At 34.3% G+C, this 13,399-nt stretch overlaps 2 protein-coding genes across 2 annotated transcripts; both read left to right on the forward strand.

Moving 5' to 3' along the window:
* The first annotated feature begins 487 nt into the window (after window positions 1-487).
* LOC7453585 (aquaporin SIP1-2) lies at window positions 488-5,169 on the forward strand. Its single transcript, XM_002325359.4, has 3 exons — window positions 488-1,009; window positions 1,567-1,839; window positions 4,835-5,169. Exons 1-3 carry the CDS (start codon window positions 713-715, stop codon window positions 4,982-4,984), a joined length of 720 nt encoding a protein of 239 aa, XP_002325395.1. The 5' UTR covers window positions 488-712; the 3' UTR covers window positions 4,985-5,169.
* A 2,810-nt stretch (window positions 5,170-7,979) lies between these two features.
* Window positions 7,980-12,770, forward strand: LOC7469858 (apyrase 2). The gene is made up of 9 exons (XM_024591672.2): window positions 7,980-8,537; window positions 9,201-9,329; window positions 9,489-9,545; window positions 9,640-9,732; window positions 10,550-10,755; window positions 10,922-11,013; window positions 11,638-11,855; window positions 11,952-12,141; window positions 12,249-12,770. Exons 1-9 carry the CDS (start codon window positions 8,232-8,234, stop codon window positions 12,362-12,364), a joined length of 1,407 nt encoding a protein of 468 aa, XP_024447440.1. The 5' UTR covers window positions 7,980-8,231; the 3' UTR covers window positions 12,365-12,770.
* The last annotated feature ends 629 nt before the right edge of the window (window positions 12,771-13,399 follow it).

Here is a 13,399-nt window from a genome sequence, read left to right on the forward strand (position 1 = left end):
TATTAAATATTGAATTATTTTAATTTGTGAAATTTCATAATATAGAGGTGAGATAAACACAAAAATAAAGAGAAACCGTAAATTAAAAATAAAAAAAATTAATAGGAAACATAATTCTTATCAATTTTTAATGGAACTAGATATAATTTTTTTTTCTCATCTTGGTATTTTTTGTTTTTACAAAATATGTTGTAAACATCTCTTGTTAAAGGAAAATAAATAATTTTTTTTTATGAAAATTAAAAATAGATTGATGATCTCGGATATGATCTACAAGTGCATTGATAACATATTTTACAGAAATCTATTTTGCCTGAGATAAAAGAGGATTTTTGGAATTCTAGAATAGAAATTCCGCACAATTGTAATCTATAGAAAACATTACTCAAATTTAGATAGGAAAAAATAAATTATAAAACAAACAGGAATTTAAATAGAACCAATCATACACATATTTCGGCATGAACTTGGTTGACAGCAAAAACTTGAAATCCTAGCTATATTTATCCACCGAAAAGTCTACCACCTCTCCCTAGTTAGGTGAATCACGTCTCCTTCGTTGGCTAATAGTCCTATCACAAAATAAATCCTAGATACAAACCAAGACAGAGAGGACACTGCCACCTGAAACTGAAGCCAACCCTCTGACTGTACTTTTCATAGGTATCATCAAAAGAACCAGAACTGAAAGGAAAAGCTGTTCTGTTCAGTGATGGGGGCAATAAAGGCAGCATCTGGGGATGCGGTGTTAACTTTCATGTGGGTGTTTGTGTCTTCCATGTTTGGTTTGTTCACAAACCTGATAGTTACTGCCCTTGGTCTTCAAACCCTGGTCTGGGCTCCTCTGGTCATTACTACTTTTATTGTCTTCACCTTTGTTTTCTTGTTTAACTTGATTGGTGAAGCCTTGGGTGGTGCCAGTTTTAACCCAACTGGTACTGCTTCTTTCTATGCTGCTGGGGTTGGTGGAGACACTCTCTTCTCCATGGCCCTCAGATTCCCTGCTCAGGTATGTATTTACAAACATCATTGGCTTATCAAACACGGTTGAATTGTACTTGTTATTGCATGCATGCATGTCTTTCTTTTGTTGTTCATCAGCTGTATTGATTTCTTTGTGTTTGGTTTCTCCTTTTTATTGGGATCGTGTTTAAGGATTTAAGTCCTTAATTATCATGATTTGTTTTGTTTGTAAAGCAAGATGATGGGATTTGAGTGTTCTAGCTTCCTTTGGGTCCCTCCTTTTCTTCCTTTTTGGTTGTTTTGTTTCTTTTCTTGGAACTTTTCAGTTCTCTGGTTGCCTTTCATGGTTTATGGCTTCTGTGTCTTGATTTCTCTGACGGAAGAACATTATCCACAACCATCCATCTTCCAAAAAGAAGTAGCATAGTTTTGAAAAGAACAGCCATGATTTACTGTCCAAAGAAATTGAATAGAATTGTTAAAGGAAAACAATTTGGCAGACACTCTGTCACAACAAGACCAGAGCAGTTGTGCCAAAGCTATTCGGAAGCAGGATTGAATGGGAATGATTAAAATATTAACAACCGAATGTCTCCTTGACAGGCAGCAGGGGCTGTGGGAGGTGCGTTGGCTATCATGGAGGTGATGCCAGTTCAGTATAAGCACATGCTTGGGGGGCCTACTTTGCAGGTGGACTTGCATACTGGAGGCCTTGCTGAGGGGGTTTTGACCTTCTTAATGAGTTTTGCTGTTCTTGTAATTATCCTTAAAGGCCCTCGTAACCCTCTGGTGCAGACATTGTTTCTTGCCATTGCGACCATAACATTGGTGGTTGCAGGTTCTACTTACACCGGTCCTTCCATGAATCCTGCCAATGTGAGTATCCCATTTGTCTTTGCTTCTCAATTTCATAGTCATCTTTCCTTTGAGAAGATATGTGGAGTGCTTATGAATCTCTCAAATAATGCAGCAAGCTGTTTTTTTCGTACTTATAGTTTAGATTATAAAAGCATAAGCTCCTAAACATAGCGTGCATGATGCAAATCACCTTTATTTTTCTTCCGCTTGTTGTTATACTGTTTTTTTTTTCCTTGCAGCCATTTCTGTATTTTGGTTAAGATCGTTTCAAATGTATGACTGACATTGCCTTGCTACAATGTCTCATAATGTCTGAGTTCATCTCTTCTCTCTCTGTTTGACAGCGTGTAAACCTGTGTAATTCAGGAAATGTAGTGGACATGAGATAGGGAAGGTCAGAGCCATCCATCTCCTCTTTGAAAATACTTCTGCCAAGTCTTGGGATATTCTGCTCAATTTCATGGAAAAAAACTCCTATCTGATTGACAAATCTCACTGATCCAACACATCCCCTTCTCTAAACAAGCAAACTACAAAGAGCAGACTATAAACACTATTAAACAAGCGAACTCCCACCAACTCCAACAAACTAAACCATAAAAAAACATTAAAATTTCCACCTAAAAACCGTCTCATAATTCAAGAAATTCAAGAAAAACTTCGCAACTCATAAAATCCCTTTCACCAATCTGTTTTTATTCTTGGTTTCTTTTATGTATCTCATTGTTAAGTGATATTCTTTTGGTATCGAATAGCTAAGGACTTTGCTCTTTCTCATTCTTGACTAGATGGGATACACAAGCGCTTTGCTCATCTTTCTCCTCGGTATATAGACAAATAATAGGGAGGAACATAAATGACCTCTTCGTCCTTCTCCCTTACGCTCACTTCTAACTGATTATATGCAGGGCAAAGTTAACATAATTTAATGTCATGATTAGCAGCTTTTTCTCCGGGCATCTAGGTCGTTCTACCATTAACATTGTCTGGATTCTTAAATCTGCAAAGAGCAAGGGGGATGGGGAATAAAATGTTGATCGGGACTATTCTTTCTTTAAGGAAAATTAGCTTTTCATAAATGTGCAATGTATTAGTGTTGTTTTATTGCTGGTGATGGTGGTGGTTCTGGGCAATATTGCAGAGGTGGAGGTTGTGATAGCAGGTGGAGATGGATGTGACTGACAGTAGTTACAGAAGAGATCTACAATGTGGATATTATTACCCAGATTAAACTTTTATTGCTACCAATGAAGACAGGTGGAAACAGGGGAGGAACCCCTTGTTGTGTTGCATTTCGTTTTGGGATATGGAGCATGAATTTTTAATGTTGGTTTGATACATTGAAACGCGTTCTTTGTTCCATCCAGCCTATATAGAAGCCGATGGTTTTCTTTGGAATTTATAGTAAGGATATATGATAGATAATCAAAGTAGTTCAAGAGAAATCTGGCAACAAAGTTACATTTGCAGATATGCAGATTAGTCTATTAAGGAAATTGGATCGGAAAGTTTACCTTCCAGGATTCCTTGGAAACTTCTAAAGTATAGCCATCCTCCTGATATGGAAGTATGGAACAATAATTAAGAAAGGTTATAAATTGCCGAGAAATTATTCAAAACTGTTGGGAAACATACTCCCTCTCTTACTTTCATAAAGACTTTGTGGGGTTCGTGAATAAATGTGAGCAAGGGAGTACAAGTTCTTGGAGTTTATGAAAGGAATTCAGCTTTAGAAGTTTTTCAGCCTGTTCTTTAATGGTTTCATTTTGAAGTTTGATTACCTGCAATTAGAGCTTTGACAGTTCTGCACATCTATGGGATAGAAAGGATCTCTTACATATGTCAAATTCAAGTTTTGGAGACTGACCTTGCTCGCACCATTTTGATAGAACTCTTGCCTTTCATTTTTCGTGAGTATCATGCATGCTCTCATTTGCTTACTAAACTTTCATTCAAATTTTACATCTTTTACTTAGGTAATAGAAGGTCTGCATATGCATCCACTTATCCAAAGGTAAGTTAGTATGGTTGTCAATTATGAGTGCAAATTCTAGATGCTGGAACTGCGATAGATTCATGTCTAAATTGCTATTAAACAGCGAAGTAGGCAAAAGTTCACCAAATCCTTCTTAAGTTCCTTAATGTAGGTGTGTGTTATCTCAGTTTTTTTGTAATGCCGAACAAAAATTGATGAGAATACTCCGTCTTGATGTTCCTGTGAGGGATGGATCAAATTTTGACCACTTGAGAGGGCCCAAACTAAGATTAGTTTTTTGTTTCATCTTTTTTCTTTCTCAGGAGAGGGGTAGGGGGTATATGAGCTGCCATTGTTATTTCCTCTTCCTTCTTTGCATCTGTTGTGTCTTCATATAGAACTCTGAGTTTGTCTTGTCATAATGTTTGTAACATGGAAACTGTGAGAAACTAACTCCTAAGCATGTTAATCCCTTGCACGTTCTGCTGTTGCTTTTTTATCTTCAGAATACAATTTGGCTATGGCGTGAGGATTGATCTTTGACTCAGTAGAGTCTTTATCTTCATGGATCAAATTTTAAGATCTGAGAAGTTTGTCATGGCACTTGTTTTTGCTAAAGGGAGAATGTAATGTTTTGAGATATAATCAGATTGTAGAGCCCACCTGTTACATACAAATTTCTGTTCTTTCTGGGGTATATCTTCGATCTAAAGCCTGGTTCTTACATGATCATCTGCATGTTAGATTGTTATTAGAGGGCTTCACATGATTGCAACAACGCTATTCTATTACCATTTATATACTCTAGAGATCATAGATTCATGGAAGTCTTAATATGAAATGCTTGTCTTTTGATTGGACATTTAAGATTTTTATCCGCAATAGATCCTGATGATGGTGTTCTAGTTTTTCATTTGATGTTTCTAGTTTTCTTGAACATTTTGATGCAATCAAGTACATTTTGATGCAAATCTAGTTTTCTTAAACTGTTTGGAAATCCAACAAATTCTGTAGCTTATCCTCTGCTGTTCTCCACAGGCCTTTGGGTGGGCATATGTAAGAAAATGGCACAACACATGGGAGCAGCTCTATGTTTACTGGATCTGCCCCTTCATCGGAGCGATATTGGCCTCCTGGGTCTTCCGTGCTGTCTTCCCCCCACCAGCACCCAAACAAAAGAAAGCCTAAAATGACAGAGCTTAGCTCATCATAAATTACATTGCTCGATGCGTCAAATGTAATAAGAACTTCAGCATTTCATTTCTCTAGTCATGTTAGACTATTAGATCTTGTTTCCTTGCTCAATTCTCGATTTGAACCAGCAGGGAAGAACTTTTAGTGGGATTGCAGCAACCTGGACCGAGTCATCTTAATCTTGCGCTTTTTGTGCAGAATTCATTCCGGCTAGATTAGCTCTTGGTTTGGATGCCATAAAAGTTAGAAAGCAAGGTTCTTGATGCTGACATGCCTTTTCCGTATTGCTAAGCTAGTTTGTAGAACATATGTTTTTTAAAATATTTTTTTTTAATATATTAAAGTAATATTTTTTATATTTAGATTATTTTGTTGTATTAATATTAAAAATAATTTTTAAAAAATAAAAAAAATATTATTTTGATATATTTTCGAGTAAAAAGTACTTTGAAAAATAACTGTAACTACACTCTCCAACACATGCATTTTAAAAATATATTTTACTTGAAAAAATATTAAATTAATATTTTTTAATATTTTTGAATGATTTTTTATATGCTAATATTAAAAATAAAAAAAATCTGAAAAAATTATTTTAATATATTTTAAAATAAAAAAATATTTTAAAAAAACACACGGCTATATATTACACCGGTATAACTTATACTTTTATAACCAATCCTCCTCGTCAATTGCTCTTTTATCAGTTTTGTTGGAATTGCAACAAATAATTCATCCGGTGTTTCATGTCGTCTGATTCAGTTAAAGATTAAAAAGACTATATTATTCTCAAATATGTCTAACATTTATGTTGTTAATTAATTATACACATGACTCGTTTCATTTTCCTAAATTCCTAAATTATTTAATGAATGTCTAACATTTATGTTGTTAATTAATTATAGCTTTGAATTAAAAAAAAACCGCCAACTCTCATGCAACTATTCTTGCACATTTAGAGATGATAATTTCCTCTTAATTATTTGATGTTTCATGTCGTCTGATTCAGTTAAAGATAAGGAATGGATAAAATTCAATCCGGTTTGATTATGTTTTTTTTAATTAATGTGGGTGTCTGGGTCAGCTTATATGCACCTCGACTAATCACACGGGTCTTGAAGTTAACGACCATGTAAGTCTCTAGTGGCCCTGAGCAAGGGCCGAGCCGAGAATTTTTCCTGCCCTGAGCTATTAAATAAATATATAAATTTTTTTAAGATAAATTATTAACTCGTGTACATAAATTTTTAAAGTTAATAGTAAAGTTTTAATTCAAATACACTACCCAAAATATTAAAAAATAAATTTAAAAGTATATAAAATTAAAGTGAAAGTAAAAATAAACTCACTATTAAAGTTACATCCTTCGATGTTTTGTGGAATATAATTCATCTATAATCGAATTTAAATCGATATTGTAACAACCCCTCAACCAGGATAAAATAATAATCTCATGTTAACTGAAAAACAAAGTAATTAAATTTTTTCTCTCTCTCAATTCCTCCTTTCTTCACTTGATTCTTCCTTAGATTAGTATTTTATAAGTTAGACTTTGTAAGTTTACAAGGTTATTCTCTCACTTTTTTTATTTCTTTTTCTTGGATTTTTTTATGTTTTTCCTTTACTTTTCTCTCTCGCCTTTTCTTTTCTTTCTTTTTCTATTCTGCTTCTGCCCAGGCGGCAACATATAAAAGGAAGGAAGAACTGATTTGTTTTATTTTTTAATGGAAAATAATCATTTTACCCTTAATGAGTCGTTTTGTTTTTATTTGATGTTTTTTTTGTTAGCATCACCAAACTCTGTTCATTCTAAAATTTTAACCATATTTTATTCAATATATTTTAAGATCCTTCGTAAAATTTCAGCTCAATCTGATAGTCGGATTGAAAATTACACCCAATAACGTAAAACTGATCAAATTGTGATTTTTTATCAAATTTCTGAATTTCTTCAAAAATTCTGAAATTTTAACCCAAGCTAAAGTATCATATTAGGCTCCACGTAAATTTTCAGAATTTTTTGATACCTCAATTAGGAATTACAAATTTTCTTTACATAAAACTAAAAAAAATATTGATAAAATCTTGACCTGGGCTAGAGCCCACCCTAGCCCATACATGCCTTCGCCCTTGGCCACGAGGTTTGTGGAACTCGAACTAGTGATTTCTAAGGAGCAAACATAAAATTTGACCAGTTGAGCTACAACTCTCAAGGTTAATCTGGTTTGAGTATTGTTTGAAATGGAAGTGACCGGGGTTTACCCAAACCCATTGCCATCAATTTTTTAACCTATTCTTATTTTTTATTTCATGGAGTTGTTATTTTATTTTTTAATGTAATGTATGAGTTTTTATATTATTATTTTTGAAGGATCTTTATGATTTTATGTATTGATTTAAAGTTGTGCAATATTTCCATCCATGAATCATAGTTATTTCCATTCATAATTTATGATTTTATGCATGAGTTTGAAGCATGAGCTATATTTTATGGTTTTAAAATATAGTTTGGTTTTTAAGCTTAAATCTTATTTTTCAGAAATTAATTTAAGATAAATAAAAAATTAGTCGATATTGAGTAAAAATAATTTATTTTTCAATCCAATTTAAATAGATTAGTGATGAATTTAGATATTCTGAATACTAGAACATCTTATGAGTAATATGATTAATTCAAAGAATCTCAGTGTATGTATAGTTTCCTTTCACATAAAGTGAGTTATTAATGAAATCACTTTCTTTGAACTTTACACAAATCTCAAAAGTCTTGCACTTTACACTATCTCCCCCTTTTAAAAAGAATTTTTAAAAATTTTTATTTTTAAGTAATTTTTTATAATTATAAATCATTCTAATATTAAATATAAATTTTAAAAATAAAAAATATTATTTTAATATATTATAAAGCACTAACTTTTTTTTAAAAAAAAAAAAAACACTACACACTTTGCCTGAACTAGAAGTATACAGAGTCTCTCATTCATTTAAGACTATTTATTGATTAATTCATTTATTTCCCATCTCTCTCTTTCTCTCAGAAAATTTAACCGCAAAATAAGGAAAGCTGGATCCATCACAGGAACCAGCGCAATCCTTAACAATAAAGCCACCACAACCACCACCTCCGGTGGCCACCTCCACCACCACCAACGGCCAGATCCGTTACCGCACTCCCTCCTCCGCCGAACTACTCCTCGAAACGGGCTCCACCGCCACCTCCCCGACCAACTCCGACAAGGCAATGAAGCGACCAGGCATGCGAAACGAGCCACTGAGTGACAAGGTCCACAAGTACAGAGGAGTGTTGCTGGTGATTTCGATCCCGATGCTTTTGATCGCTTTTGTGCTGTTGGTGATGCCGAGTCGTGAGGATTATGAATACGGAGGAGGAGTGAGTCGAAAGATGTCGCCGAATCTTGTTAGGGATTCGAGGAGTTATGCGGTTATTTTTGATGCCGGGAGTTCAGGGAGTAGAGTTCATGTTTTTTGTTTTGATCGGAATTTGGATCTTGTTCCTATCGGTAAAGAACTCGAGCTTTTTGTGCAGGTAATTAACTGTTTACTTCGCATTTAATTAATTAATAGAATGTGAATTGTTTTTTTTTTCCTATACATCTTGAATTTTAGTGAGGTAATATTGCTGTAATTTGTGGAAATTGGATTTTGATTGGAAATGAGTTACATATTTTTTTTTGTGAAATTTTTAGTTTGCTTTAGTAATTTTAGTGAGGCCAAGTTTCCGTTGGCTGAGAAGTTATAATGGAAAGGAAAGATATTGTTGGTGATAGTGAAAGAGTCTGATGCTGCTGTAGTTGATTTTATTGTGTTTTGCCTGTGGAAGTTGAAGTTTGGTTCAATTTTTGAGGTTTAAGAGTGAGAGTATGTAGCAGAGAATGAAATCGGGATGGGCAATGTCTTATTAGGTTTGATGAGGTTTTTTGATATTCTTTGGCATTTTTTTCTTTATTTTTAATTTCTTGGATTGAAAATGCTTGGTGAGTTTAGGAGAAATCAGGGGATATTTTGGAAGATCGGGTATTTTTATTTAATTGTTTCCAAAAAATAAGCAATTTTTTTCTCAAATTTTGTTCCTGAGAAACAAAATGAGTGGTTTTAAAATGATGGCAATGGTGGCTTCAGCACTTTGTTTCATACTGTTTTGTTATACAATTTGTGCTCCTGATGTTGTTTTGGTGTTCTGGTTATATAGCTTAAACCAGGTTTGAGTGCTTATGCAAATAACCCGCAAGAAGCAGCCAAATCCCTCGCTTCACTGCTTGATAAAGCTGAAAGCTCTGTGCCTAAAGAGCTCCGACCAAAAACACCAGTCAGAGTTGGGGTGGGTAAAAAAATTCAGATCTTTTTTTTTTCGTTTTTATTATCACTTGCTTGAAACTCATAATAAATTAATTGAAGATCAAATGATGTAATGGGTTTACAACTCAACTTAATGATTTGTTGGGGTTGCTTAGTTACTGTATTTTCAATGTATATGCAGGCTACTGCTGGCTTGAGGGCATTGGGAATGGAAGCATCAGATAGAATTTTGCAAGCGGCAAGTCCTTATTTGATAGTCTATATTTTGCTTGTTTTCTCATGCTTTGTCACGGTATTGCGTGCTTATAGCCTTTTGAACTCCATGTTTGAAGGTTAGGGATTTCCTGAGAGCTAAAAGCACCCTGAAATCTGAGGCAAACGGGGTCACGGTTTTGGATGGTTCTCAAGAAGGTTCTTATCAGTGGGTATGTTTCATTGACTCTATTACACACCTACATGTTTGTACTTTCAAGTTAGTTACACTGATACTAGTATTTTCAACCATTTGAACCCCTTGTGACAATGCTGGCAATTCTAATGACTAGAGAATGATGACTAGGGTGTAATGGCATGCTATTTTGTAATAGAAGTGTTAAAAAACTGTGTGGTGTCCCCATGCTAAGTTCAATCATAAAATAGCGGGAAACTTTCTACAATAGAACTAGCTAGTCAGTAGTTTCATAAATTGGAGATTACAAAGAAAAGTCCTGTTAAATTTTAGTGAGTGCACCAAGTTGGATAGAAATGCTGTCCTTCTCAGAAGAAGGCTAACTCCATTTGCAAAGGCTTCTCTTGAATTAGGATGAAAATATGAGCCTTCATGCATGAGTTTTATGCTCAACATTAGTGAATCACTAACTAGATATGAACACTTACTAGATGACGTTTGCATCACTTACCTATCTTGATATCTGGTGTTCCCTTGAACTTTTCTCCTGCTTCGGTTTCTATTTACACTCCCCATTACATGTGCTAAAATGCACTGGATATCAGTTACGTGACCAGTTCATACATCATAGTACCTCTGCATTGGCTTCCACCCTAGTCCGATAGTGTGTTTGTGCTTTTCCTCTGGTGTCACATGCTGACTTTGTGATCATACAAAGTGCCAATGTATTTTTTTATTGCATCTAGAAGGTCTTGATGTAACATATTGAATTAAGATGAGAATTTTTTTGGTCTATTCTGTCCTCAATATTATTGTTTGGTCTTTTCTTGCTTTAACTTGCATGCATTTTGCAGGTGACGATAAACTACCTTTTAGGAAATTTAGGAAAGAAATATTCAAACACGGTTGGAGTTGTAGATCTTGGCGGTGGATCTGTTCAAATGGCATATGCAATCTCCGAGATGGATGCAGCGAAAGCTCCGAGGATATCTGATGGAGAAGATACATATGTAAAGGAAATGTTTTTGATGGGAACCAAATATTACCTCTATGTTCACAGGTTCGGTTCATCACTAGCTGTGAGTTTTTGCATTTATCAGGCTGCAATAGAATTTTCCTATGTAGAAAAAGATTTGTTACAGTTATTAGCTGTTCTATGGATATGCAGTTGAGTATTTTATGACTGGAAGTTCAAAATCTAATTTTGGCATCTTTCTCGTGCACAGCTATTTGCATTATGGTTTATTAGCAGCTCGAGCAGAAATTTTGGATGCTTCAGAGGAGTCTAGCAATCCATGCATCCTGGGTGGTTATGATGGTAGTGAATTACTTCCTTTGTAAAAGGCCTGATGAGTTTCTGTCTTTGTTTTATCATGTTGTTTCATCTTCTTTTCTGATTTGAGGAATTAAGTTCTTGTTCATAATTTGTTGCTGCATAATTTGCTTTATAGAATATGAATATCCTGTGTATGATTAGAGGACATTAGTTAGAATGGTAATTTTACATGTTCAATCCTAACCATTTAACAAAAAAGTATATTTAAGAATTTGGCCAACATGCTACATGATACCATTAGATGTGCGGGGCACATGCAATGCGCGTTCTCCTTATTGTGATGTTTCCTCTCAGCTATTATTCCATTCTATATTTTCATATAATCAGTGGAAAAGTGGAATGAAAAGTTGTAATGATGTGTGGTATCTCATATAATTTAAATTTTAAAATATATTAGTAACTTCTAAAAATTTTAGACTGGATTTCAAAATGATGTTACAGCAAATCACTTTAGTAATTGAGTTTCTTTCTGGATCTTTAAAAAGTAATATAATTAGATGTGGTTATAGTTCAAATAAGAACTATATCAAACACATGTATGGTGTTTAGATGATCAAATGGACTGATAAATGTCATCTCTCTTCCTGGCCTTCAAATTGTTTAAAGGGGTATACAATTATGGAGGGAAAGACCATAAAGCATCAGCTTCTCCATCTGGTTCAAACTTGGACGAGTGCAGGAGGGTAGCTCTTAATGCTCTCAAAGTTAATGAATCGACTTGTACAAACATGAAATGTACATTTGGAGGAGTATGGAATGGTGGCGGCGGGGATGGACAGAAGAATATGTTTGTTGCATCATTTTTCTTCGACAGAGCTGCTCAGGTACCATTCATACTTGGGTTTCTTGTGAAATTCATTATAGGTTACAATGCCTTGTCTACAAATTTAGCATGCTAACTAGATTGTTTACATTTGTAGGCTGGTTTTGTTGATTCAACTTTACCAGTTGTCAAAGTTCGACCTGTGGATTTTGAGCATGCTGCAAAGCGTGCTTGTGGAACTAAACTAGAGAATGCTAAATCCATATATCACAGTTTGGATGAGAATGATCTGCCATATATATGCATGGATCTGGTCTATCAGTACACATTGCTTGTAGAGGGATTTGGTAAGTCCCTTGCACTTGAGTGAATTGTCAAGGTTCCTGCTAACTTTCGCTCCTGAGAGCTGTGCTAAGATGATGTTTACTTATCCTTGGTCATTCTTTACCTACAGCTATGGATCCATTGCAAGATATGATGTTGGTGAAGAAGGTTCAGTACCGAGATTCCCTTGTGGAAGCTGCATGGCCACTGGGCAGTGCCATAGAGGCTGTGTCATCACCAGCATAACTCTAAATTGCACTATCAGCTTAGTCACCAAACTGCATAATTTGCTCAGGATCAACATTTCGCTAAAGCAAAGAACTTTGCAGGATCGATATTGCTTCGGAGGTCCGTACAGAGTGGAAATGGAAATTTTTTGCCTATAGATTGGGAAAAGTGGAAAGGAACAGCTCCATTCGTCATCATTTATAATCAGCTTACACATTGTTTCATTAACATTGAGTGATTGATTCAATTCAGGTCATTTCGATTGCCCTTCGTACTTCCTTATCTTCTATTTTCGTTATTTATGGCAAATTCTTTTATATGTGGTTAGTATTTCAAAACATATATCAATCTGAATTATGTGGGGGGATTGATGAAATTTTACATTAATGCGTTTCATATTGGTATTTAATTTGTTTTGACTAAATCATAATTCTGCTGGTTACTTTTCTATTTATTATTGTAACCTTCACTAGCCTGTCATGAGTTCATTATAAATTTTATTTCTTAAGCATTTTGAAGGGGGGGGGGGGGGGGGGAAGCTAGTGATACAGTCCAGATTGAAACTCTATTCCGCTCAACTAAGTTGATGATGTTTTCGGCCCAATCAAGTTAGTCTAGATCTGGTTTGGTTCAGAGCTTGTTAGGGTTTTATCTTGGGTTGGTTATGAAGCTTAATTATTTATGCGGTTTTTGGCAGCAAAAATTCTTAATGAAAATGATTAATTAAAAATAATAAAGGTTTAAATAGTGTAGACTTCAACTCCTTTATTATCATAAGCTTTTGAACAATTTACAGGATCTTGATATAGACTGATTTAGCACAAGAGATGGTTTTAATTAGAGAAATATCTTTTTTATTTGTATTTTATAAGGTTCAAATATTTTTGAGTATGTCTTCCTATTGCTTTTGATTTTTATCAAAAGAATGTCACATAACAAATATTTAGATTTTTTTAGTGAAATAAAAAATATTGATAAGAAAATGAAGAATTATACTAATATATTAGTTTGTTTTAATGGAATTTAAATTATTTTTTTCTTATAAAAAATTAT

Source organism: Populus trichocarpa, chromosome 19 (assembly GCF_000002775.5).
Source record: "Populus trichocarpa isolate Nisqually-1 chromosome 19, P.trichocarpa_v4.1, whole genome shotgun sequence".
Taxonomy (NCBI): Eukaryota; Viridiplantae; Streptophyta; class Magnoliopsida; order Malpighiales; family Salicaceae; genus Populus; species Populus trichocarpa.

Coding starts and splice junctions, on each gene's coding strand:
- LOC7453585 (XM_002325359.4), top strand. CDS start 713: ATGGGGGCAATAAAGGCAGCATCTGGGGATGCGGTGTTAACTTTCATG. Junction 1,010..1,566: donor CCCTCAGATTCCCTGCTCAG/GTATGTATTTAC, acceptor TCTCCTTGACAG/GCAGCAGGGGCTGTGGGAGG. Junction 1,840..4,834: donor CTTCCATGAATCCTGCCAAT/GTGAGTATCCCA, acceptor TGTTCTCCACAG/GCCTTTGGGTGGGCATATGT.
- LOC7469858 (XM_024591672.2), top strand. CDS start 8,232: ATGAAGCGACCAGGCATGCGAAACGAGCCACTGAGTGACAAGGTCCAC. Junction 9,330..9,488: donor AAACACCAGTCAGAGTTGGG/GTGGGTAAAAAA, acceptor ATGTATATGCAG/GCTACTGCTGGCTTGAGGGC. Junction 12,142..12,248: donor ATTGCTTGTAGAGGGATTTG/GTAAGTCCCTTG, acceptor CTTTACCTACAG/CTATGGATCCATTGCAAGAT.